Here is a 25,837-nt window from a genome sequence, read left to right as displayed (position 1 = left end):
AGCGTGGTCCTCCTGCTCCATTGGGGAGAAGGAAGAATTCTGTATAAAATGATTTCTCAGTTTTGTTACACTATGTAAATGTTGATATTGTGAGTAATTACACTAATTTTTTTCCATGTTCTTTTACTTTATTTTTTTTTCTCAAATTTTTATTATCAAACTGACGTACAGAGACGTTACAGTATCATACGTTGGGCATTGGATACATTTCTTGTACTGTTTGTTGCCTTGTCCCTCATGCCCCCCTCCCTCCCCCCCTTTCCCTCCCCTCCCAGGTGTTCAGTTCACTTACGCCAAACAGTTTTGGAAGTATTGCTTTTGTAGTTATTTCTCTTTTTTTACCCTGTGTCTCTCGATATGGTATTCCCTTTGAATTTCCCACTTCCAATACCAGTAAGCACGGTTTCCAATATACTCACATAAGATTACAGAGATAGTGTAGGTACAAACATAGGAAGGTGATACAAAACATCATCAATAATAGAAACTACACATACACATAGGACGTTGAAAGTAGTTACAACTGTGATATATCACTTGTTTCCATAACATGGAGTTCATTTCACTTAGCATCATCTTATGTGTTTCTAAGGGTATAGCTATTGGGCCTTGTGATGCTCTGCTATGGCTTGCCTAAACCTGTACTAATTATTCCCAATAAGGGAGGCCATAGAGTCCATGTTTCTTTGGGTCTGGCTCACTTCACTTAGTATAACTTTTTCCAAGTCCTTCCATTTCCTTACAAATGGAACAATGTCATTCTTTCTGATAGAGGCATAAAATTCCATTGTGTAAATGTACCACATTTTCCTGATCCATTCATCTATGGAGGGGCATCTGGGTTGGTTCCAGCTTCTCGCTATGACAAATTGTGCTGCAATGAACATTGTTGTGCTGGTGGCATTACTGTGATTTTGTTTGTGGGCTTTTGGATAGATACCCAACAGTGGGGCTGCTGGGTCATAGGGGAGTTCTATATTGAGCCTTCTGAGGAATCTCCATACTGCTTGCCAGAGTGGCTGAACCATGTAACTGAACTATGTAAATGTTGATATTGTGAGTAATTACACTAATTTTTTTCCATGTTCTTTTACTTTAAAAAAAAAAAAAAAGAACAACTCACGCATGTTCTTTTGGATTCAGGGAGGGAAACGTCTCCTAGGGGGGACTTGTGGGGGGATCTTACTGGGAAATGCCTGGGAGAGCTTGGCTTCAAGAGCAACTGAAAATGATTTTGTAAGCCAACTGCTGTCACTTTGAGATGACATTTGAGCCACGCCGGGTTTCAGTGACAACTGTTTCACTGGTCTTGCGTATACACATAACACTGATTTGTACATCTGTATTTCTTCCACCACTTCTTGTCCTTAGGTGTCCCAGAGCAGCAGACAATTCTACCAAAGCCAGATTCCCAAGCCACTAGTGCCACTCGTCCTGTCCATCACCCTCCGTCCACCCCTCCCCTCTCTCGTCCTCTTGACGCATCGTGCTGTTTCCTCTTTCTCCTCTCCTCTCTCTCCCTCCCACTTTCTCCATCTCCATGAGTGGCCCACGCTGCTCTGCTTTGAAAATACCTCCTCATACACCCCATGTGCGTTGTGATTTTTAAAAATAGGCTACAGTGGACCTGACTGCTTGGTGAGAGACCGTTCCGTTGTATGCCGTTTGGGGTACAGCTTGGTCCTTGCTGACGTCCCCTGTCTGTATCCGCTCCTAGACCCGGAATCTCACCGTGGATGGGAGCTTCGGGCTCTGGTCTCCGTGGTTCCCCTGCACCCACACCGACGGCAGTGCTGTGGGGTCCTGCCTCTGCCGCTCCCGCTCCTGTGACAGCCCAGCCCCGCAGTGTGGCGGCTGGCAGTGCCAAGGGCCCAGCATGGAGATCACCAACTGCTCCAGGTGGGTCTCCTACAACCTGCTTGTGTGAAGTTGTGTTTCCACTCAGGTGGTCGGGGAGTTACGGAGCCATCACTAACGCATGCCTTCCCTTCCGTGGGTGAAGACAGGCACATGGGCTACCTAACAGCTGCATGATTTGGTCAGGCACAGCGACTCGTGTCAGACATGCTGGAGATAGGGAGACTATCATCTGGGGAAAGGTAACAAGACATTATCCTCAAAATAAACTACAATCAAAATGTCTGGGAGATGGCTCAAGTAGTAGAGCAAGAGACATGCCTCAAGTTCAATTTCTAGCACTGACAAAAAAAACCCAAAACTGCATGATTTATGGGAGAAAAACTTTAACTATAAATTAGTTCAATATAGGTTATAAATTTAAACCTGCTCATATGTTTTCATCATTCATTTAGGAAAATGTCACTAAATTACTCCATATGGTTGGTGTATATGGAATCAATAATCATATCAATATCAATATCATTACTGTATCAATAATCATTACTGATCGAGTGTGATAGGTTAATTGGAAGATAGAGGAGGGCAAGTCCTTAATCAAAGATCTCCGCTCGGCTCTGTGAAGTGTCAGAACTCAGTTCACCCAGCTCTACTAACATTATTGTTGGAATAGTTTAGTAAGTACTCAGCACTGTTTCATATTCTTTAATCACACAGTGACTTGTCTGTTGAGAAGTCTGCAGTTCTTCTCTTGGAAAGCAGATCTCTCACCAGCATTGAAATACAAGCAGTGCTTCTCTAAAGATCCTCAATCAAGAAAGTGAACCCACACTGGTGATGCTTTGTGTGTCCAGGGAGATGCATGTGGAGACTGACATAGTAGTTAGAACGGCCCATTGCTGACAGAGCTGCCTGTTTGTTTGCTTGTCACTATCTTGAGTGTAGGTAGCATTTAGAAGTATGCAAGCCCAGACCCATTCAATAAGTTCACACAAACAAAATTGCTTTATTTATTTCTATACTTATCATACTCTCTATGTTTTTATTTAGTTACCATCCTGTGTCCACCATGCTTTGAGCATTATGAACAGAATCATTACAAAATTCTATCTTCCTGAAATGGATTAGGAAATTAAGAATCTCTAAATAGGTTTTGAAAGCCTTGTGTTTTTCTTCCACTAATAATTTTATTCACATGTTAAGAAACTTGGAAAGAAAAGGTTTAATCTTATTATAGCCTGAAATTAATATGTACGTTCTTTAATAGTAAAGTTAATAACTTTGACAATTTGTAAGGTTGTAGGTTGAAGGGCATAAGAAATTAACTAGCTACATTATGAGAAATTTGACAGGATCTGTTGTATTTTCATTAAATCATCATAAAGCACCTTTATTGCAATATTCACAAAGCTATCAGTATGCATTTTGATTCTATCCATGTTAAATTTCTATAATTAAAGTGGAGAACATGGACTATATACTGAGAATTTTCTCTAAAGCTTTTTTAAAGTTATGTAGTGAATTTATTCTTTATACTTGTATCTTCAGTGGTATAAGTATGGACCTTCATGCTTTTGAAGGAATATATGAAGTACAATTTAATGTTAATGTGAGTTTATTGCTTCCAAGAAAATGCACATCCTAGGCATAAGAATACATATTCATGCAAATTCGTATGTGACTGCAGGGTAAACAAGCATTCCGCAGGTGGTGGTCTACTGACACGGGGATGTACACTTTGAACTTAAATTGATATTGTAGCTCCTAAAATACTTGGAATTGATTTTCAATGACAGGAAAAACTGCTTAAATTATTAAGTCTGAATAATATAGATATTTTAGGGAAGACGGCACACTACCGAGAAAAACTGCCCTTGCTGTTAATTGTGGTTTCTTTTTTAAATCTTTTGAAATAGATTCGTTTTTTTTGGTTTATATTTGTATTACTGTATATCGACTACACTTGTATATATAAATGTATATGTATATACTTACATAGTTGCATTTCTATATATGCATAACGTAAAGGCATGTAGACTTAGCCGTTTGTACGCTTTATCAAGTTTAAAGAAAACGCTCCGAATCTGAGTTTAAGCTTCCCCTTTGTTTGCTTTGAAGCTTGACCATGCCAACAGACTTTTTCCCAGCATTCCATCCTGTCAGGAGAGCTGTTGGCTTTTCCCTGGAGTTAATAGGTCTCAAAGGAATCCGCGGTGTGTACTTTGGGATGACTGCTTTATGCAGAAGTGTCCAGCCGTCATCCAGCACAATGACTGTCCAACGAAAGCACGAGTTCTGGAGCATTGGGGATGCATTTCTAGGCATTTCTTTTTCACGGTGACATAGCATCCCGGTTGACACGTTCCTAACTGAAGTCTTTAATGCATGAGGTGCTTTGTAGTGGCCCTGACTCTGAAATCGGGTTCTGGGGTGCAGGGGGACTCCCATCGCCCTGGGCTGCGGGTTCAGCGCCGCCCTACCCCACGGTTCCCAGGCACAGCGACGTGCCCGGCGCTCGGGCCTGTTTAACGGTGGTGGCCTTGCTCTCCGTCCGCAGGAACGGAGGCTGGACCCCCTGGACCTCGTGGTCGCCCTGCAGCACCACCTGTGGGATCGGCTTCCAGGTGCGGCAGCGGTCCTGCAGCAACCCCACACCCCGGCACGGGGGCCGCGTGTGCGTGGGACAGAACCGCGAGGAGAGGTACGCGCCCCTCTGCGCCGTCGTGGCCTTCCTCTCGCTGCCGCTGCTTCCCATTCCAGCCGGGGTCGGGGGTTTGCTTTGGATACCTAGCCTAGCCCATCGGTGGCTTCCCTGTTGGTTGGGCTGAGTTGTTCCCTTCCTTCTCCGACATCCTTTCATTGGAGCCCATGCCTCCCACCCAGCTCCTTGGGTTAGCTGCCTTGCACAGGGTGGGGACCGCCGGCTCCTCTGGGCTGGGAAAGCGGCTGTTCTTAGACCTTAGACAATTTCCCCAGAGTGCCTGAGAAGGGCAGTTGCAGGTGAGGTGGGGCAGGTAAGGCCGAGCTTCCATGAGAAGTAAGTGAAGGGGCTGGCGCGCAGGTGAGGACCTACCCCAGGACCGCAGGTACAGGCGGGTTCCTTAAGAGACACTCCCAGTGAGCTACACAGCATGGTGGCATTTCCGCTTCACTGTGGATGCGTAACCATTTAGCTCTTGGTGTGCTATCCATCATTTCATTGGCGCATCAACATGGACAGTTCTGGCTGTGGAATCTTCCTTGTACGGTTAGTGTGCACTCCCGCTTGTCATGGTGGGCGAGATTCAGGATAGTGAGTTTCCTATCACTTCAAGATTCATAAATGGCTATCAGCACCTACTAACAAAACAGCCAGTAGGCTTATATTTTGTTGACATCAATTCAGCATAACCTTATAAAAATACTGTATGCAAGCTGTGCCAGTGACTCGTGCCTATAATCTTAGCTACGCAGGAGGATGAGATAGGAGCATCACGGTTCAAAGCCAGCTTGGGCCACGACACTCTTTTCAGTTAACTGGCCCTAAAAAAGCCAGAAGTGGAGCTGAGGCTCAAGATGTAGAGAACAAACTTGAGGGAGAGAAAGAAAAATCTCAGGGACGGCACCCAGGCCCTGAGTTCAAGATTCAGAACAAGCATAGACACAGAAATACTGTATACAGTCATGTACTTATCTAAACTCACTTCATAGCTAGGTTTCTCCTAGGAGCATATTACAACTTGAAGTCAGGATGTCTCCTCTTTCTGCAGTGAGTCCCTCACCATCTCCCCCTTTTTGACTAAGAGAGAAAGGAAGGTAGCTTTAGCATGCGAGGTTTGGCACTTTTGGGAGGTGGTTTCCTGACACGTCTCAGGCAAGCCTGTTGTCACCAGCTAGCACTGGTTGACAGTGAGAAAGCTGATCCTGGAAGAATTGTCTCCCGGCTGTGTCCCAGTCTTGTAAGATTTGAGACTAACGGGAAGTTTCAAGTGCTGTAAGTCTCGTCAGCAAGCCCATTCAGACCACACCGTTTTCATTGGTGCGAAGCCTTTCTTGGAGTCCAGGTGCTGCCACAGACGTACAGGGGCTCTCATCTCCTCCAGGAGGAGCACAGAGGAAGGAAGACACTGCACAGATCTGGGGCTAAACACACATGCTATAATCTTATTATAGGCTGAAATTAAATTGTACTAATATGTATTCATTTGTGTATCGAGTACAATGTCAATCACTGTACGTTATGTGTCATGCAGGCTTCCATAGGTTAAGACAGTATTTCTGTTGTTCACACGCTGAGCTTGCAGAATTCAGTTATTATAGTAACACTGTCATGAAGACATGAAGGTCACAGGTGCCAGCAGCCCACACCTGTAATCCTAGTACTCGGGAGGCTGAGACCTAAGGACTGTGCTTTGAAGCCAGCCCAAGCAGAAAAGTACATGAAACTTATTTCCAGTTAACCAGGAAAAAAATCCAGAAATGGAGCTGTGGCTCAAGTGGTAGAGCATCAGCTTTGAGCATAAAAACTAAGGGGCTGAGTTCAAACCCAAGTATCGGCATGTGCACACTTACAAATGTTTGCACATACACACACACAGAAAGACATGAAGGTGACTTAAGACTGCGGATATGAACCTTTGCCCCCTATTTCATAAGACAGATGATTTGGCAGGAGAGAAAAATGCCAGGAAAGCCTGCCTTTTAATATTCCCTAGAAGGTAAGTTGAGGCCGAATAGATGGCCTGTTAGGCTTGAAGTCCTTTAAATCGCCAGATATGGCTCGTTCACCTGGGCAGTATTCATGGTAACTTCTTCCTCCCCAAGTGCTGTGGCCAATGGAATTCCCGGCTGGTTCCTGTATGTTTTTCCCTTGTTTTATTTTTTTTCCTTTCATTTCACATCATCTCGCTTGTAGTATTAAAGAGTGAGAAATGTGACTCCTCATACAGATGAAGAAGGTTTTGGATATTTGACTAAAGGTTTGACTACATAGGTTTCTGTGTAAAACTATAGAAATTAATGACTGCAAAATAGGCCTACCTTTTGTCGATGTTATAGATTCAATTTTTGCATAACCAGTAGACTTTTTCATTTGAAATCATTTGATGTCATTGTTAGAACTTAATAGTAGATTTTAAAACACTAGAAACTGAGCTGGCAATGTGGCTTAGTGGTAGAGTGCTTGCCTACCATGTATGAAGCCCTGGGTTCGATTCCTCAGCACCACATAAACAGAAAAGGCCGGAAGTTTCGCTGTAGCTCAAGTGGTAGAGGGCTAGCCTTGAACAAAAGAAGCTCGGGGACAGTGCTCAGGCCCTGAGTTCAAGGCCCCAGGACTGGCAAAAAATAATAATAACAAAAAATGCAACCAACTAAGTACTATGTAGCATAGCCTTTTATGTCAAATTCACGTTTGTGTTTCTCTTAAGTCATCCTAAGAAGTCTGCGGGACATAATTCACAAGTGAGAAATGACATCCAAGTAAAGCTATGCTGACTTTGTGTTTCGGATCTATTTTATCTGTCAGCGTTTGTATGTAGAAGATGAATGTCCTGCCTAGCTAGGCGCTTGTTCTTGGGTGTCTGTTTGAAGGGCTTGTTTTGTCTCGTTTCTCCTCTCACTGGCTGCACAGGAAGAGCCCTGCTGCCTTGTGAGTGTAGCCCTTTCCTCCCTGCCTGTCATGCATCCCATCCTGCGTGTGCACGGCATGGCCAGAGCCACACCCGCCTCCCGTCCGGCGCGACCCCTCCAGCGGCCTCGGCCCCGTGCGCGGCATGCCCATGGCTTCCACATCCGGGCCGGGGATGGAGAGCGGCGGCCCCCGGCTCTCGTTCCCTCCTTCACCTCTCGGTGTTCTCGTTACAGGTACTGCAACGAGCACCTGCTGTGCCCCCCGCACACGTTCTGGACCGGCTGGGGGCCCTGGGAGCGCTGCACGGCCCAGTGCGGGGGGGGCATCCAGGCTCGCCGCAGGACCTGCGAGCACGGCCCCGACTGTGCGGGCTGCAACGTGGTGAGTGGCTCCCGCCCGGCCCAGCCGGGTGTGTGCACACACACCCACCGTCTGCTGGGCACACACATGTGCTCTGCACACACAGGGTGTACACACGCATCCATATCTGCACCTGTCCAGGGCTAACACCACCTACCTGGCCAGGTGTTCTGCACGCCGCTCGCGTGCTTCACCTGCTACAGGTCCTGGGTTTACGCCGCTCCAGAAATGGGAGGCCTGTGGGCACAAGTCGCCCTTGCCCTCGAGATCCGCAAACCTCAACTTCTGGCCAACCCCCGTATCTTCCGCACACGTGACACGCTCTGTCACCTGATGGCCTGTCTTTTGACCGGGCTCCAGGTGCTTAGTACCTCTCAGATGATGTGAGGTAGGGAAGATTGTTCTAGTTCATGAGAATGACTAGAGGAAAGACTGGGAGTTGAGAGTCCTTGAATTTTTACATGTGGGAGAAACGGCCCAAGTCCTGCGTGCTGACCGATGGTAACCACTTCTTCTGGCCACTGTTTGGTTTGGGGAAGGGGATGCTGTCCCCATGCTGGGCACCCCCCGAGGTCCAGAGGGCAAGAAAGACCTGACACACGCCAGGGACAGAGAAACCGTGCAGCCATTATAAGAGCAACTTGGCACACAGCCAGGGGAATACAAGCCAACGTATGGTTTTGTTTTCCTTCTGCCTTCGCAGGTCATATTTCTTTTTAACACTTTAAACCGTCAAATAAAATTCCGCTGCTGCAAGCTCTTTTGAACAGCCCCTTGTCGCTCCCCCTGCTCCTTCTGTATGATGGCTAAGCCACGGTGGCCACTGCTTGGCTGCCTCCCTCGCCTTCCTGGTCCTGGCCAGAGAGTGGATGAGACGTGGCGGTGAGAGCCTGGTGGAGAAGCCGTATGCGATGCGGGGGGCCTGGCTCTGCGTCCCCCCTCGCTGGCCTTTGCAGTTGCTCTCTAGGACACCTCCGTCCTTGGTTTGTGAGGCTGAACTGTGCTTCTGCGAGAGACAAAACCACTTGCACAGATAGGCTTGGGAGGTTGAGGGAAACAACGAAGGCCTCGTGTTTTAGGCCATACCTAGAGAGACTTTTTTTTTTTTCTTACCGAGACTTGCAATTAGGTTTCTATGTCACCACACCAATAAATATATTGTAGTGGATCTACTCAAATCTATTACTGGTCATAAAAGTAAAGATATCTTAACATAAGGCAGATAGACAGACAGGCAGATAGACAGGTATATAATAGACGTGTACACACATACGTATATGCTTTCATGCATAGGATCAATGGATAGATAATTCTACATTTGAGATTCAAAATCATTCATAAAACTGTGAAGGACATATATATCTGTGGACCCTTGGGTGTTCCGGTAAGATCACTTCATTGGGAGCTGTTATTCTTTATTCTTCCTGACATTCCTCACGTACGGCCACTGCCTCAGGGCTGAGTAGAGACTTGCCCTTCCGTCTTAGTGCGTGTCTCCCAGCAACATGTCCACAGTTGGCCTTTCAGTTACATTCTAAACACGTTGCTGCCCCGAGAGTTAAAGGAACAACACAAACCATTGGCTTTCTTACTGTAATCAGTACTAGAATACATGAGCACCTGGATGCATGGTTCATCTGCTATGATCGTAACAATGGAAAGTCTCGCAAAATGGCCGTACATTTGTTCCTTGATACGATACCGTAACATATATACCGTTGGCCTCAAAATGTGTTTGGTTTCAGCAGAGATGTTTTTATCTGGATAGCAGTGGTAAATGAAGGAAATTTGTTGATTTTTAGATCGTGAAGCGGTCATCTTGCGAACATCTCACTGGATGACAAGTGTGGCATTTTCTCTCCCTCTTTGAGAAGGGGTGATGGTCTCTTCTCCCAGAGGACCAGTATCTGAATCAGGGATACCTGCCAGCTCCCAGCAGAGCTCAAGCATCGCCTTTCTCCTTCCCCCCATGTCTGTGCAGTCCCTGGGCAGTAGCGGCTCTCTTGGATCCCTCTTATTAAAAAAAAAAAAAAGCTAGTTTGCGAATGAGATGTTACATTCTCTCTACAGCACATGTTTGAGGGAAGTCTAGGGACCCGGATGTTCTGAATCTTGTAGTCGCTTTTAGAAAAGAAGCTCATGTTTCATGTCCAAATATGAAGCAGCTTGTAAAAGACTCCAGGGTCTTTCCATACTCCAACATTTCAAAGCTGAAATTTTCACTACGAAATTTCAGCTTCACTTGTGAAACGTGTATAATGAATCGCCAAACTTTTGTTGAATTTCCATCAAGAGCTTTAGTTGAGAGCGTATCTTATAGGTTCTTTCTGAGAACCCTTGATCACAAAGTCCCTGCTGTTGAAGATGAGGTGATCTAAGCCCTGTTGTAGTTTGGAGAATGATCGTCGGTGTGGAGGGAAGGCCTGGGCCTCACGCTACCTATCCTTCTGTATACCTGACCTCTGTACACTGACATTAGAGAAACTGAGATTCTGTGACCCATCTTTGGTCACCAGGACACGAGTGTCCAGATGACTGAGGAGTGGCTCCCTTCAGAAAACTTCTCTCTCTGAAGAGTTCTGAATGACCAGGGCCCTTACCGGCAGATAGTTACTTCCCGTCCCCCAGCAGGGCTGTTATAAGAACATCACGGCCTGGCTGGTCATCTCTGAATTCCTGTGCCCTCTCAGAGTGGGTGTGAAGGCAGGCTACAGGTGTCCTGACTACTGCTCTTACTGATCTATCCGATGTATGTGTTTGGCTGAAATAGGGAATTCAAACACTGACCAACAAAACTCTTTAGAACATAATCCATGATACTTTTAATATCTTCTATCTAAGGACAAATCAAATGTGATATTCATCAGATGGAAATTATTATTAGCATCAGTCCTGTTTCAGTAATAAAAAAGAGGTTCTACCCTTTCTTAATATAACAGCATCAGAGAACATTTTATATAATGATATTTTCTACTTATCTTCTATTAATGCGTCATACATATTAATATTTATATTTAAGTAAATGCTACTAATATTTTATATTGATTCTCTTAGGAGTGTTTGCAATTTACTTTTTCATTGTTTTTATTATCATAGCAGCTAATTAGGACAGCATTTGTAAGATTGAGTTTTATTAAGCACCTGTTACAGGGCACGCATTTTCCTAGCGGTTATCAAAATGTATGATTATCTCTGAGAAGCATTTCTCATTATTGCTCCCACCTAAAAAAAGGAAAAACTCAACAAGAAAAAGATGAATAAAATTTTCCCAGTACGAAGTTGCCAGTGAGTGACCAGACCAGACCTGATTTAAGAGCACAAATAGAACTTTTAACCCTATGACCTCATTTGCATAATTTGTTTGAGGGAAACCAAAGGAACCTTCAGTACGCCTGCTTTATTGGTGGATTTATTCCATGCAGTTTTGACCAAGTGCAGTCAAAAACTGCAAGTCAAATAGAAATTTCTAGAACAAAACACTTCAATTCCCCCATGCTCTTCCTGCAGCTCAGTGAGTATGTGTAGCACTCAGTATGCCCTGGGTTATTGTAGGTGTGTCTAAGTCTTTGAGGGGCTGCTGAGCAATTCCCTTCCCTGGTGTTGTGGAAATACACCTTCACAATAGCAAATGGTGCCCAAAGGCCAAGTAAAAGTTAATGGGCTTAGCTCAAAGGATAGAGTGGAAGCTTTAGATTTGTGACTGCGTATCTGGAGTGGAAGTTGGGCAGTGCTATGGGGAAAATGAATTAAGCCTCTACAGGACAGTGCTAACCTCTTCCTCTAGAATGCTCACAGATTTTCCACAAAGGAGGTCTCTTTGGAACCACAGGTTGAAGGTTATCAAGGGACTGCTGGACTTTTCCTTGTTCCTATCTGATCTGAAGGACATCCTGAAACAAAGGGGAAGTTCTGTCTGAAGATAACCCTTCTCTTGTTCATTGGCAACCTTGATTTTTATACTATTATTTTCTTTATGCCAACCAATCAGTACCATCACATTACCATGAGTATTGAGACTGACAGTAAACCCATAATTAATCCAATCTTAATCCTAGGCTTTAGCTGACAGAACACAAGAAAGAAGAAAAATAGGAAATGTTGTGCTTTAGGAAAAGGGATTCTTGCTTAATTAATGTAACCCACAATTCCATAAAGGGATAGCCAGTTTTGAAGAGTGGAGCTGAGGATAGAGTCACGTCCAGCAAAATATAATTTTAAATGAGAAACCGATTTAGCATTGCCTGTACTGTGTTTCCTTCTGAAATATCACACAGAGCATAAAGCAGCCTAACAAAAGCTATGTGTCAAAAAATCAACAAGGAACATAATAGGTCAGATATTTATTCCCTGGGTACTTAAGTACTGCACCACAGAAGGCCCAGAAAGGTCAAGAGAAAAGACATGACGATTGGTACACACTGTCAAAGGGCATTCAGTGGAGGTTATTCAGCGCTGATTCAACACAAGCCTCACATAATGGCTGTGTGGATAAACCTAGGACCCAGTGAAACCTGGTGAATGGAAGTGGGTTGTGATCCATGAAATGGCATGTGCCTCCATTTTGTTTGGCACACGTCAGTTTAGGGAATATTATCTCATCTCATCCCAAGGTCAGCAGCAACCTGGGGACAGACGTGCGGAGTCTTTTTCCTACCTAGTCTCTTGCTGGGGATGGGCTATGTGTGAGATTGAAAGAGTCCCCAGCTGCAGCTCCTTTGAGTCAAAAACCATGTAAAACTACGCTTTTTCCCCCCTTCCTCTTTAAACACCATTTAGTGACTGACTGGAAAGTGGACATTCTTCCTCACCACTTGCAGTAGTTGAGTGAAATAATCCAAGTATTTCCACCTAAGATGCTCTGAGTCACCTTGACCTTCATGAAGAAGGTCACCGGAATGAACCGTTCCATTGCATTGAGGTTGTAAAATGCATTCACTTTTATTTGCAAATATTCTTCTCTAAATGAAATGATTGCTCTCCTTAGGTGAAACTTGATATTCGCTCTTCATGGAAATGCAAAATTCACTCTTGTTATGAAACAGCCTGGTGAAGAGCTGGCAAACATGAAACATTGTCAGGGTAAAACTGTCACATTTTGTTAGAAGAGGCTTGAACATTTTTGAAAAAAAGTTAATATCAGTCCACAAAATTGTGCAGTATGGCAGATTGCCACAAAAGTATAAGTTTTCTAAAATTTACTATTCAAAGTTTGGCAATCATGTTTAAGAATGATGCATGATGCAGATGGAGAGAAAAGGAAAATGATTGATTATAGGAATTAATCCATCAAAATTCTGCCTCTAGGACGTATAAATAACCATCCACAATCTCTGGAAATTGCAACTGGTATAGTGATCTGGAATATTTCACAGAAATGTTTTATTTATAGAGTTGGAGGGGTCTGTGGCACAAATTTCTTTGACTTTACAAAAGAAAATTAGGATTTTTTTGCTTACAATAACTCAGATACAGTAATTGCAAAACTAATTGATAAGTTTCATGAATAGTAAGTTTTCTGCTATCTCTCTCACCCCCCCCACACACAGTTTTTCCATCACTATTTCATAATCAATTCCATGATAACGATTCTCTAATACCTAATAGTAAAACACCTAAAGTTTACTTATGAAAACAGCAACTGTATTTAAGAATCTTTTGTGGATCTAGTAAACACACAGTGCACACAGCATGAATAGATTTTTTAACAGCATAATAGAGTACTCGAATAAAGAAAACTTGCATCTGTCTTTTTAAAGTCTGATTTTTTTCATATTAAAAATGGATAATTAAGTGTAGCTTTCTAAATTTAAGTATTTAGTAGAAGTGCCTTCCAAAGCAGGCGGCATTTTTATTTTCCAAATGTGTCTTCTGTCTTTGTAACCCCATTGACATGGATTTGCCACAGAGAGCACTGACTGCCCTGTGTAGTTAATGGCACCATTACCTCCTAGTTGGGTCCTTGTTTTTGGCTGATTTCTGTAGCTCACCACCTACGCCAGGTTGTACCAAAATTTCAGTCATCACTGAGATTCAGAGACTGTACTTGGAATAGTGTTCCTTGCTCACATTTATGGGCTGTGGGGGGGTGGGAGGAAGGAAGGGAGGGAGGGAGGAAGGAAGGAAGGAAGGAAGGAAGGAAGGAAGGAAGGAAGGAAGGAAGGAAGGAAGGAAGAGATGCTCAGATGTCCACTGAACTGGACCTCCAGGTGATAGACACTGGTCAAGTCTCTCCCATCTGCACTGGCACTCAGTTTGGGGTGTCAAAGAGTGGCCCCTGCATTTACTGCAATGAACTACATCCTTGGGTAGTTAAAAGCCCGGTGTGTTCCAGTCTGAGACAGCTCCCTCTGCACCCCCACACACGGGAAACGCAGACGAGGGGTGCCGCGACACCCCGACTCCCCGCAGGCCACCTCACGAGGGGCCAGCATGCGGCATCCACGTCCTCCTATCCTGAAGCCCTTTCCACACCCAAGTACAACCAAACCAAACGTGCAGAGACCTCTGGCCAGAGGAGGTCGTCATCCCAGTGAGTGGCAGGGTGGCCTCCTGGGGGCTCTTGGTTTGGTTTCCTGAGGTTGAAAGACTTAGGCCTTACAATCTTAGCAGTTGCCAATGGGGGCTCATTCGTAGCTCGTGCCCTTGAGGGCTCAGGGGCGAGTCAGGGGGCATGGCTGCCTCGATTGAGGAAGGAGCACACTGTGGCCCTCACGCCAGCGTAGTCCGGCCTCCAGCCAGGGATGGGCTGGGGCTCCGCCCTGCCGTCCACCGCGCTCAAGCTCAGTAGGACTGCCGGTGAGTGGGGAGGGGCCTGGTTAGAAGAGGAGTTCGCAGGCATGCAAGTACAACCACGTGATCCTGAAAGAAGGTTTGGTCTTACACTTTCTGTGTTTGCCTCATGGCAGTCTTTAATTCCTTTATAGAAGTAATGTAAACGCTTAATTATATCAACAATCCATTTTAATTTGTGTTTTGCTTAAGATTTGCATTTTTTCCATTTTTTTTTATTATTTCATCTGAATGCCTCCAGTGATATTATCGAACATGTATAATTTCAGTTGTTATAATAATTCACATACATAATAATTTTCAAAGCAGCTTATAATTAACTGAAGAAGGGAAGCAACAGATGTTGGAGGGTGGAAAAAAATTGCTCAAACATTGACTGTTTTTCACAGATGCCAGGGTTTCTTCCCTCCCAAGTGCTTCAGTTTAACAATCCTGCAGCTTTCTAAGAATGCAAACCTCACTGTGAATAGATCCATGACAGAACACAGGCAGCTACTGCTACATTTAGGTTTTTCTCCTTAGTAGTTTGAAATGGGAACCTACATTACATTCCGAAGTCTTCAACACTTACCAGTAATGCCAGTCTCTTCAGTGCCTTCCAGTCTGATGGTGTACCTTGGGAACTGACATTCTGCAAAGAGTTACATCTTCATTTCACTCGGTAGAATTTGTTCCGGATGGAGTTGCTTGGTAAATTTTCATGAGGCTCCACACTCTTGCATTGTTTTGTAAACCATGGGGTGTGGGTAAGGAACATCAGGAACTGTGATTTGGCATATTGCTTCTCTTACAAGCTAAGGCCAGTCTGTCCTGTTCGAACCCCATTGAGTTCCCCACAGTGAGATTATTAGAGGTCCTCCAATGAAGATAGTTGACTATGTCTGAAATACATGAATCTGCACCTGTGAGAACACAACAGTGAACACCTGCTGAAATTGTTTCGGAAATGGGGGGAGGAGAACAAGGAGAATGACAGAAAGGGCAATTGATTAGAGTACAGTGTAAACAAGTGTGGAAAGATAACAATAACTAATAGAAGCTAATAATTGTCTTATAAAATTCAATCAACAATGGAACTCTGGTCCTCACATGGGAGGAAGGGGCGGCAGGGACTGATGGAAGGAAGTTCTGGGATCTGCTTAAAGAATCTTCGAGGTCCTGAAATCAGAAGCATGCGAGCCAAAAGGCACTCACACAGAAATGCAAGGGAGGGGCAAGAGCAAGCGTAGGGAACCCGGGCCTCAAAGGAGCCCTCTGAGTTCTACTAGGGAGTTTTCATTAAGCGGCTCACTTAATGGATTCCTTCCTCTCCGGCACCCTTGGAATCTACAAAGGAAGAAGAGGAATGGAACTCTGCCTGTTCCACACATCTTTGAGAATTCCTTTCTCTATTTCTTGGTGTGATCTTACATGATGATACTGTTCATCAACTACGGAAGCAAAGGAAATGCTCAATGACAGACTCACGTCCCTCGTACATACTTAGCCTCGTGTTGAAACCTTCCCTCGATGTATGTAGTCAACCAAGCACTGAATGCCTCGTGTGGGAGTCAGGCGATGGCTCTAGCCACCTTCTGCCCTCAAGGTGCCTGCTTCCCAGCTTACGAGAAAACGTACAAGTCAGATGACTAGAGGATTAAAGAGAAGTCTCGTCTGCAGTGGGCCAGTGAAGAGAGAGCACCAGCACTCAGTGAGACCTCGGAGGGACAAGTTACTTCTGGCTGGAGAGGCGAGAGCCCCGGCTGATGTGTGGTATGGCCGGGGTGGAGGAGCTCACCACCCCTGGAAGGCCTCAGGATGAAGGATTGAGTCAGGAGCTGTTGGCAGCATCCCTTGGGTGTCTCCAGGATAAGTACAGACATATTCAGAAAGTAAGTGATCAAAAGAACTCGAGAATAAGCTGAAGGGTACTAGTCATCTCCCCCACAACACACACACACACACACGTGTACACACACACACGCCTACTCTTGCAGTTACACAACTGGAATGCCTTCCTTTTCTTCGTTGGTATTTCTTTCATATAAATCCCTTAACAATTCTAAAAAATAAGAGCTAGATTGCATTTTAAGTTATTTTCCTTGATCAAGGAGAACGACATGTTGCTTCTTGTATCTAGAGTCTACACACTGTAATTGTATGCACACATACAACGCTCTGCAGGCAAGCGTGTGAATGTGTGCATGTGTGAGCAGATGTAAGTGCTCTCATAGCCCTTCTACTTTAGTTACAATGTGTATCTCCATCCAAATATATTCACCTAAGATGGTGTGTTAAACTTGGGGGAAAAATTTTAACCTAATACTCTAAATGTTATACATATTAAAATTTAGTCCTATTTGGAAGAGGAAATATTTTTATCACACGTGATAGTAGACTTTTGAATAACAAAACAGCTATACTTGAACGTCTTAAAATCAGGGACATTTGATTCACTCTCATTTTCTCAATTTTGAGCAGAGTACAGTACAGGAAATAAACCTAGTTGTTACATTTATATCTTAAACACAACTGCAATTTGGGAAAGTGCTTGCACTATCTTTGTATCCTTTTGTTATTGTGTGTTTATTTTACAGGTGCCTCCACTGTGATACTTGGATCAAATTTACTTCCTATACTACTCATTTTTCTCTCTCTTCCCCTTGTAAACACTTGAAATGGGTTTTATTACGCCATTTCCACATGTACCTTTGGAGTACTTTGATAATATTCTAACATTAATCCTCCCCTTTATCCTCTTCCCTCGCTTGTTCTCCCCCTCTGATTCCCAATACTAAATCATCTACCTGGTTCATTTGCTTTCATTTTTTTTTTAAGGTCTAGATTCCACCGGAGGCACAATATGCAATATTTATCTTATTCACCCTATCACTATTAATGAAATGATGTTTTTCTGATTAATTTCTTTGTTGAAGAATAAGGACTATACACATTTGTTAAATAGGTTCTGGAAAAGTATTTTTTATTGGCACCAGTTGTGTGGGGGGGGGGGTTGAGAGGATGGGAATGGTGGCTCTGGGTTTTAGGTGGGTATGTGTGTTTTTGTTTTTTTTTGTTTTGTTTTGCTTTTGTAGTTGTTTGTATTTTTTTTTACCCTATATACTACTGTTTACCAGTATACATGGTTTCCAGTATACTCAGATAAGATACAGATAGTGTAGGTACAACCACAGGAAGGGGATACAAGAGGATCATCAATAATAGAAGCTACGGTTACACATAGCACGTTGACAGTAGCTACAACAGTGACATAACAATCGTTTCCATAACATGGAGTTCATTTCACTCAGCGTCATCTTATGTGTTCATAAGGATATAGCTATTGGGCTCTTGTGATCCTCTGCTGTGACTTGCCTAAACCTGTGCTAATTATTCCCAATAAGGGAGACCATAGAGTCCATGTTTCTTTGGGTCTGGCTCACTTCACGTAGTATAATTTTTTCCAAGTCCTTCCATTTCCTTACAAATCTGCTCTGTGTTACTTCCTAGTGACTCATGAGGAAGCACGTGTTTTGTGACTAGGGTTCTCTCTCAGATTTTTCACACCCTTCATTTCACATTTAATATTCCTTATCATGCTATTTGCTTATGAACATTTCATTTCTTGTTCGTATTCTTCAACTATTTCAAATTCTTCCTAATTAACTGCATAAGACTATTCTGAGTGATGCAAATTTAGCCCTGAAAGCCAGTATGCCTGCAGTAATAGTGTATGGAGTTTGTTAAATTTAGTTTTGACAGTAATAGTGTATGGAGTTTGTTAAATTTGGTTCTGATAATACATTATACTTGGCAATGACCTTCTAAGGCTTTATCAAGCCCCTGTAGGCAACTCTTGAGTACATATTACTAATTCAGAACATCTAATTAAAAGAGAAAATCTGAAATTTGTATTTTACAATGGTAGAGATTTTAATATCAGAGGTCTTCTTTGTACATAGAATATGAGCACATTGGCCCTCTGCTCGTTTTGGAGTCTCGCCATGTGTTTGCCAAGTTTTGTCTTAGTTTGCTTGGTGTACTTCATCCCCATAAACCTGAGGGGTGCCCTCCTCAGATCCCTGAACAAGCAAGTCTTGAACATGGGCATCTTTGAGCCGTGGCTGATGGTATGCCTTGGTGGGTTATGGGTGTGGCTGAGTTGCCTTGCCTGCTCCTAGGGAGTCCTCTACATGGGAGGACGTAGAATACCGAAGAGCAAGGACTACAGATGCTTGCTAGGAAAGGCCATGGGGGATTGTATGGAACATCTCTCAGGCAGTGTTAATAGCAATTAGGTTGTTAAGTTCAGCCCTGCAACACAAGATGGCCTTGGTCGGATGGCTGATGGTTCTGGGAATTTCAGGAGACTAGTATTCTGTACACCATGGTGCTGCACAGCTACTTGACCCCACTAGAGGGCCTGGCTGAGGCTCTAGCATTGCACTGGGTGGTACTTGTGTGTGTGTGGGGGGGGGGTAGCTTGCCTCTGGCCCTGAGGGTCATGTGGGATGGGGAGGAGCTCTTCCAGGTCACTTAGAGAGCCTTCTTGATTTATCCTACAGAATAGATATTTGTGGCTCTCTAGAATCTTGGTATGTTTACCCACGCACTGATGCACTGTGAATCTTATTGAAACAAACACATTTAGTGAGATTTTTTTTAATGGGTCTTGGGGATGCAAATACTTCAGGCAAATTGGGACTGATATGAAAATTCATAATCCACAATTCCTACAACTGAGAAATAACATCTGGCACCAACTTAAGACATGAGAATAAAGTAAATTTCACAAGAGAAAGAAAAGAAAACCATTTCTAGAGCTTCAAGGAGCTCTACTTCCGTGTGTGCGCGCGCGCGTGCACGCATGGAGGAACAAGGCAGCCTTTTTCTTGGGTGTCGTCTCTTACATGGTCCTCACAGGACTTTCTTTGTCCGTTGTCTTCTCTGTCGTCCTTTGCTTTCAAGGTCGCAATGTATTTCCTGAGCCCCAGGGGTCACAGAGTAGAGAGGAAGCTGGCCAGTGGGAAACCTTCCTCATCTTGATACAAATGATGAGTTTGTAAAATTCTGGTCATTTCCTACTCACTACCATCTACCTGACTTTTATCCCTGCCCCCCTCAAGAAAAGAGTAACTAATGGACAGTTTAACCATGCGTGTGTGTGTGTGTGTGTGTGTGTGTGTGTGTGCGCGCGCGTGCGCTGGTCCTTGGGCTTGAATTCAGGGCCTGGGCATTACCTTTGACCTTTTTTTTTCTATTTTCTTTTTTTTTTTTCTCTAAGTAAGTGCTCTATCACTTGAGCCACAGTTCCACTTCTGGCTTTTTTGGTAGATATTTGGAGATTAGAGTCTCGTGGGCTTTCCTGATGGGCTAGCTTCAAAGCACAATCTTTAGATCCAGCTCCAAGTAGTTAGGAGTATAGGTGTGAGCTGCTTTCTTAGCAGAATTTGCTATTACCTTTTCAGTGCTTGGTGTTCTGCTATTTGGGTGAAAGAGGCCTCTGTATGTTTGTGAATTTGCTCTGAAGTTAACTGGGTTTTACTTTGGTGACCTGAGAGCATACTGAGCTAATTTCTAGCGCAAGTATTCAAGGTAAACAATAATACCCAGAATAGTGTTGGTAATAGGACAGGTATTGTCGAAGGAGCATGCCCCTCGTGGCTTTTCGAGGCATTGGGTTGTTTTGCTGGAGGACAGGCATTTGCCTGGCAGATTTCTGTCATAAATCACATGCTATACGTCCGCATCACATGACTGGAGACCATGAAGTGGGAGACAGCGGGCCCAGGCTGACACTGTGCTGCATTCTCTGGCACTAGAGCCCTGCTGATGGGCGATGGGAGGGTATCCTCGGTGCCCAGGCCTCCCAGTTGTGGCTGCCTGGTCTTTGACTCACTCTGCACCCACAGCACTTCCCAGTGCCCAGTACAAAGTGCCGCTGCTCGGTGAATCATTTCCTCAGCATTGCAGTAACTGTCACTGGTTGGGAGCCAGCTGCCCAGATCCAACCATCCACCCAGCCTTCCCAAACAGCCACCTCATCTGAAAGCAGACATGCAAACGAGAGTCCTTTCCACCCTTCCGTCCTGCTTTTATAGCTCCTTGATTTGCACTGGGGAGGGAAAGCTTTCTAGTGGCTGCTGTTTGGAAAGGCATGAGAAGTTAGCCTTTGGAGTGATAACCAGTGGAGGTAGCGCAGAATTCTGAGCAGTCAGAGAGAAGCCAAGATTTCTCTTCCAGATTCCCCCAAGCAAGTGTGCCCAGGGTTGAGTTGCTGGGTTCAGTGTTGGTGGCCTGGGGATTAGTTGGATGGGACCCGGAGCACGGCTAACCTGAGTAGATTCTGTGTGCACTCGAACCTGTGTTTCCTGTTGAAGGTCCCAAGGCTCAGCCCTGTGGCATCTTCTCTTGCAGAAGACCGGGCCTCGCCCTCTGGCTGGAAAGAGCCTTGTCCCAAGCTCATTGCCAGAGGTGATGCTAGCTGAATTCCTCCCCTCTTCTACAACTCCACAAGAATGCCCTTCTGTTCAGTCTTTCATGAAACAAATTCATAAGGCTTTGAGTGTACTTACATACCATGTCGTATACATTTTGTACATGCATACCTACGTAGATATTTACATGTTGATGAAATTCGTGCACGCCTTGTATGTATGTCTATGATGTCTATGATGATCAAGTGGAGGGCATGGTGAAGTCTGCATTTCTGAGCACCAAGGGGAAACAGTGTGACAGCTACCTCAATTAAATATGGAATAAAAATTTGACAAACTCTACACTTATCTGTAACAGGTTGAAACAACAAAGCGTGACTGCAGCTTCATTAACCTTGTGAAGGAGGCCTATTGAAGTTTTACAGGGAGCGTTATCATCTTTGGTGATGGAATGCTGGAAGCCTGACAATGGATTCAAGTCAAGAGAAAGTCAAAGGTTCCCGCCAGTGCTGCTAGCATTCAGCATGGTGCTGGGGTCAGTCCACTTAAGATATCCAGGCATGGAAACAGCGGTAGGCAGATCAGGAGAGGGAAGGATTCATCCCCTTTGCTTTCTAGCCCCAGCGCTTAGGTCTCGAATGCTGGAAGCTGTTAGTTAATGGCCGTTCATTAAATATCCTATGACCTTGTTGGTACTGAGCCTCTGTATGCTCAGCTGGGGTGGGGTGAGGGAGGCATTCTTTCTAGTGGAGGGGCTTCTGGACCCCTCATTGCTTCAGCCACAGAAATTTGATCTTTATCTTTCCTTACCATTTATTGATTGAAGAGAGTTGTTCAGCGCTTCCCAAGGAATTTTGACATGCTGGAAGATGTGATACAACAAATGATACGAAAGTCGTGCCTCGTTTCCTAATTCCTGACCACACTTGGGCCATGGTTACATGCAGAGTGCTGGTGAGGAGCCATGCTCACAGGTCTCTTGTGTGTGGCAGGGTCTGAGTGTCAGTGCTTGGGTAGGAAAAGAGAGACAGCTCTTTGCTCCTCTGTGGCTCTCACAGTCTATTAGGGAGACCCTGTGGAGGTATCACATCCGTTTTCAGGACAAGGGGACGAGAGTAACATAAGATGAGAAAGAATATGTTTAGGGACTTTTTTTTTTTTTTTTTTTTTGCCAGTCCTAGGGCTTGAACTCAAGGCCTGGGCACTGTCTCTGAGCTTCTTATGCTCAAGGCTGGCACTTGAGCGACAGTGCCACTTCCAACTTTTTCTTTTTGTGGTACTGAGGAGTCAAACCCAGGGCTTCATGTATGCTAGGCAAGCGCTCTACCATAAGCCACATTCCCAGCCCTGTTGAGGGGCATTTAGGAGACGAATTGCTTGCTTGCAGAGAAAGCAGAAGCTTTGGCGAAGTCCTAGTGGGCTGTAGCCACAGCGGAGTCTGCCGATCCGCAAGCCAGCAATATGGCTAGTGTGCTAGTCGTAGGAGTTAGATAAGATGGGGCATGGATTCGTCAGACATTGCTAAGTATCTGGGATGTCAAGCGCTTTGGGTATTGTGGAGCTACCAAAACACAATTGTTGCTAATTATACCAGGGTTCATTGAAACCAGCTCATTCCTTACCATTCACAGCTCTTGCAGTCAAGTCTGTGCGTTTACTACTTTAGCTATGGTTTTGCGAAATGTGGATGCATGTATGTGTGTGAATGTTTGTGTATGTGTGTGGTTGTGTGTTTCACACTGCTGGTGTCATTGGTGTAAGTTCACCTTAAACAAAACTAATGTCTCTCTCCCCTGACATTTTTAATACCCTGTTTGAATATGTATTAGAACATTTTATTGTGTACTAAAAGCCAAATAATCTCTAATCTTGAGAAACATTCTAAAAACATATTTTTTCTTACCACAATAAAAGAAAAAACCTAGATATTCACAGCTACATTAACAGATTCCCTTTATTCCTCCTAAATACACATATTTGTAGGAAATTTAAGCAATAGAGAGATACTTTACTTACATTTTAGAAGAGCAGGAATTTTTATGCAGCCACTCTATGAAATTTTCTGGGTAAATAAAGATAAATTGAAACTAAAAGAAGAACAACAGTCAATAATCTTGCCTGAAAACTTTGCAGTGTTTCCTAGAAGAGGAAATAAATTTTAAAAAATCATCCTCACAGATATATGGCATGCATAGTTTTGCTCATATGTAGATGTTAAGCCTCAATTACCTATGTAAACATAGGCAGGGCTATATGCTTACATATCCAAATGTATTAACTAAATCATCATATATGCACAGAAGGATTCCATTGGTGTAATGCCTTTGAAAAACCAATTTATAATTTACAAAATGAAGACCAGAATGGTGGAACTTATGTTGTTGTAGATGAGGTGAGACCAAGGAAAGGAGTAGGATAAATGGGCGGTTGGGCAATTCAGTCATAATATTAAATGTATATATGTGGAAATGGAATCAGGTAACTTAAGGGAATGAGTGGGGTTGAGAAATGGAAGGTGTGATGTTAACCAAGAAGCACTGCTTTCACTCACTGACATGTTGAATAACCCCTATCACAGCTCCTTAAGGATAACAATAATAACCAAGCTATTCACAGTACAGAATCTTAAGTAGTTCAAGTAGGGTAGAGTTTATATCCTAAAGGGTAACTTTGAGTAAGAAATGCTTCTACAGTTTTGAAGTAATGTTCTGGGAAAGGAGATGGCTTATTACTTTGGCAGGTTTCTGTAATCAGGTAATGACCTTCAAAATAAATAACTTGCATCACAGGATTTTAATGTATTAATGCATTAAAATGTAGGTGCCCACAGTGTCATAGGAAAGTTTCATATAGCTGAAACAAGGTATAGCTGGACACTAGACTATAGAAAACATCTGTAATTAAAATACAGATTTAGAAGCAGTTCGCTCAATTATTGAATCCCAGTTTTATGTTTTAGGAGTATATCGCAGAATGATTTCCAAATCATATTTGAGTGAATAAAAATTTACTAGCTAGAATAATCTTTAAACCTTTACTCTAACATTCATCTTATAAGAAACTCCAACATGAGTAAACATTTTTCATTGTTCCATATGTTCAGTGTTTTAAAGTCTGGAAGCATTTGACGTACACACTTGGCCTCAATGCCTGGAGTCCTTCACTGCAGTGCCGTTCCCCTCTGTGAGATCACTGCTAACGGCACAGGTGTCCTCATCGCCGGGGAGGCGGCCGGAGCCAGTGCTCGGGTGAGGCCCCATATCCCTCTCTCCATGGGGCTTTCTCTTGGAATCTTATTCTTGGTGTGTATGAGTGGGTGCCAGTCCTGGGGTTCAAAATCAGGGCCTGGGCGCTGTCCCCGAGCTTCTTTGGCTCAAAGGTAGCACTCTGCCACTTGAGCCACAGCTGTACTTCCAACTTCCACAAGTTTACTGGAGATGATTGTCACAGACTTGCCTGCCTGGGCTGGCTTTGAACCACAACCTTCAGATTCCCACTTCCTGAGTAGCTAGAATTATGGACATGAGCCACCTGCACCTAGCTTCGCCTCGTGTCTTGATCTCATAAGCTTGGTCATCTATTTCTAAGAGCATCCCACAGATAGAAGTACAGGGAAGACAAGGAGGAATGTGCACACAGGAAGCCACCGAACTGTGGCCTGACAAACTAAACCTTTAGTGGAAAAGAGAAAGGTGAATATGTGTTATGGCAAAGGGAAAAACAAATACGGCATAAATAGTGTGGTGAGTATAGTCTCTCTGTATCTGAGAGGGCTCCCCGTTGTCAAATAACAGAGTCCACGGATCCCAGGGCTTTCTATAAAATGCCCTGCTAGTTCAGCCTACACACATCCCCCAGTACACTTCCATTCTTCTCTAGATTACTTATAGACCTAACATAGCATCAGGTAATCGCTTATTCTATATTTAACAACTAATAACAAAGAAAATACGTCTACATGTTGAGTGCAGGTGCAATTTAAATAAATAAATATATATATATATATATATATATATATAATGTATGTTTGAGTTAGAGTTGGTTAAAATGTAGCTATAGAACCTGTAAGTATGGAAGACTAACAATATTTATGTATATAACTAAGTAACCTTAGCTATTAACTGCAAAATAGCAAGCCATTAAGTTACTAAGAGATTGAACAGGTTATAAATCTTAGAAATGAACCCATCATCGGTGATCTTAAATTAGTTTATTGTGATATTTTTGCTTCATTTAAGCAGAACATTTGCTTTTGTGAAAGAAAATATAGCTTTTTCTGGAACATTGGGAAAGTTCTTGTTGATGTAGCTTCCAACTTGGAGAAAAAATCCAACAGCATAATGATAGACAGCAGGAGCCGCAGCAGGGCGTGGGTCTTGGACTAAATCTTAGCTGTCCACATGGCTGCCTGTTCCAGAAACACTTTCTGCAGGGACACTATGCACACATACAAAGAGGTCAAAGCCTTTCCTAAGAAATTCATAATAGTTCTACCCAACCACTTTGATAACTTAGCCTTATACTCATGACTTACTTTCTAAGATGAAAACTTACAAAATTTCTTAAGATGGTTAGGATTGCATGAGCGTTGTCCTGCTTTCTATTAGCAATTGTTCTTCCATTATTGAAGCATGGATAAGTTAGCTAGAATATAATCAATTATTCGATTACCTGAGGGAACTAAAATGCTAGATGCACCCACCTGTGGCTCGGAGGATGAGGAAGGCAGTGTCAGCTTTGTATAAAGACAGACACAAAATTCTAGGCTCAGTGCACCATGGATTCATTCAAGTGTTGATTATGT

The 25,837-nt window shown here is 43.6% G+C and overlaps 1 protein-coding gene across 2 annotated transcripts in view; it reads left to right on the top strand.

The window, feature by feature from the left end:
* Nucleotides 1–25,837, top strand: part of Sema5a (semaphorin 5A) — a 371,169-nt gene that overhangs the window by 314,122 nt on the left and 31,210 nt on the right. For both annotated transcript variants that reach the window (XM_048368447.1, XM_048368446.1), the window contains exons 14-16: nt 1,718–1,899; nt 4,415–4,558; nt 7,702–7,849. In XM_048368447.1, the coding sequence (XP_048224404.1) occupies nt 1,718–1,899; nt 4,415–4,558; nt 7,702–7,849 (474 nt within the window). The remainder of the gene's footprint in view (nt 1–1,717; nt 1,900–4,414; nt 4,559–7,701; nt 7,850–25,837) is intronic.

This window comes from Perognathus longimembris, chromosome 19 (genome assembly GCF_023159225.1).
Source record: "Perognathus longimembris pacificus isolate PPM17 chromosome 19, ASM2315922v1, whole genome shotgun sequence".
In the NCBI taxonomy this organism is placed as follows: domain Eukaryota; kingdom Metazoa; phylum Chordata; class Mammalia; order Rodentia; family Heteromyidae; genus Perognathus; species Perognathus longimembris.
The sequence above is the reverse complement of the archived record's forward strand: the minus strand, read 5'-3'. Positions and strand labels throughout refer to the sequence as shown.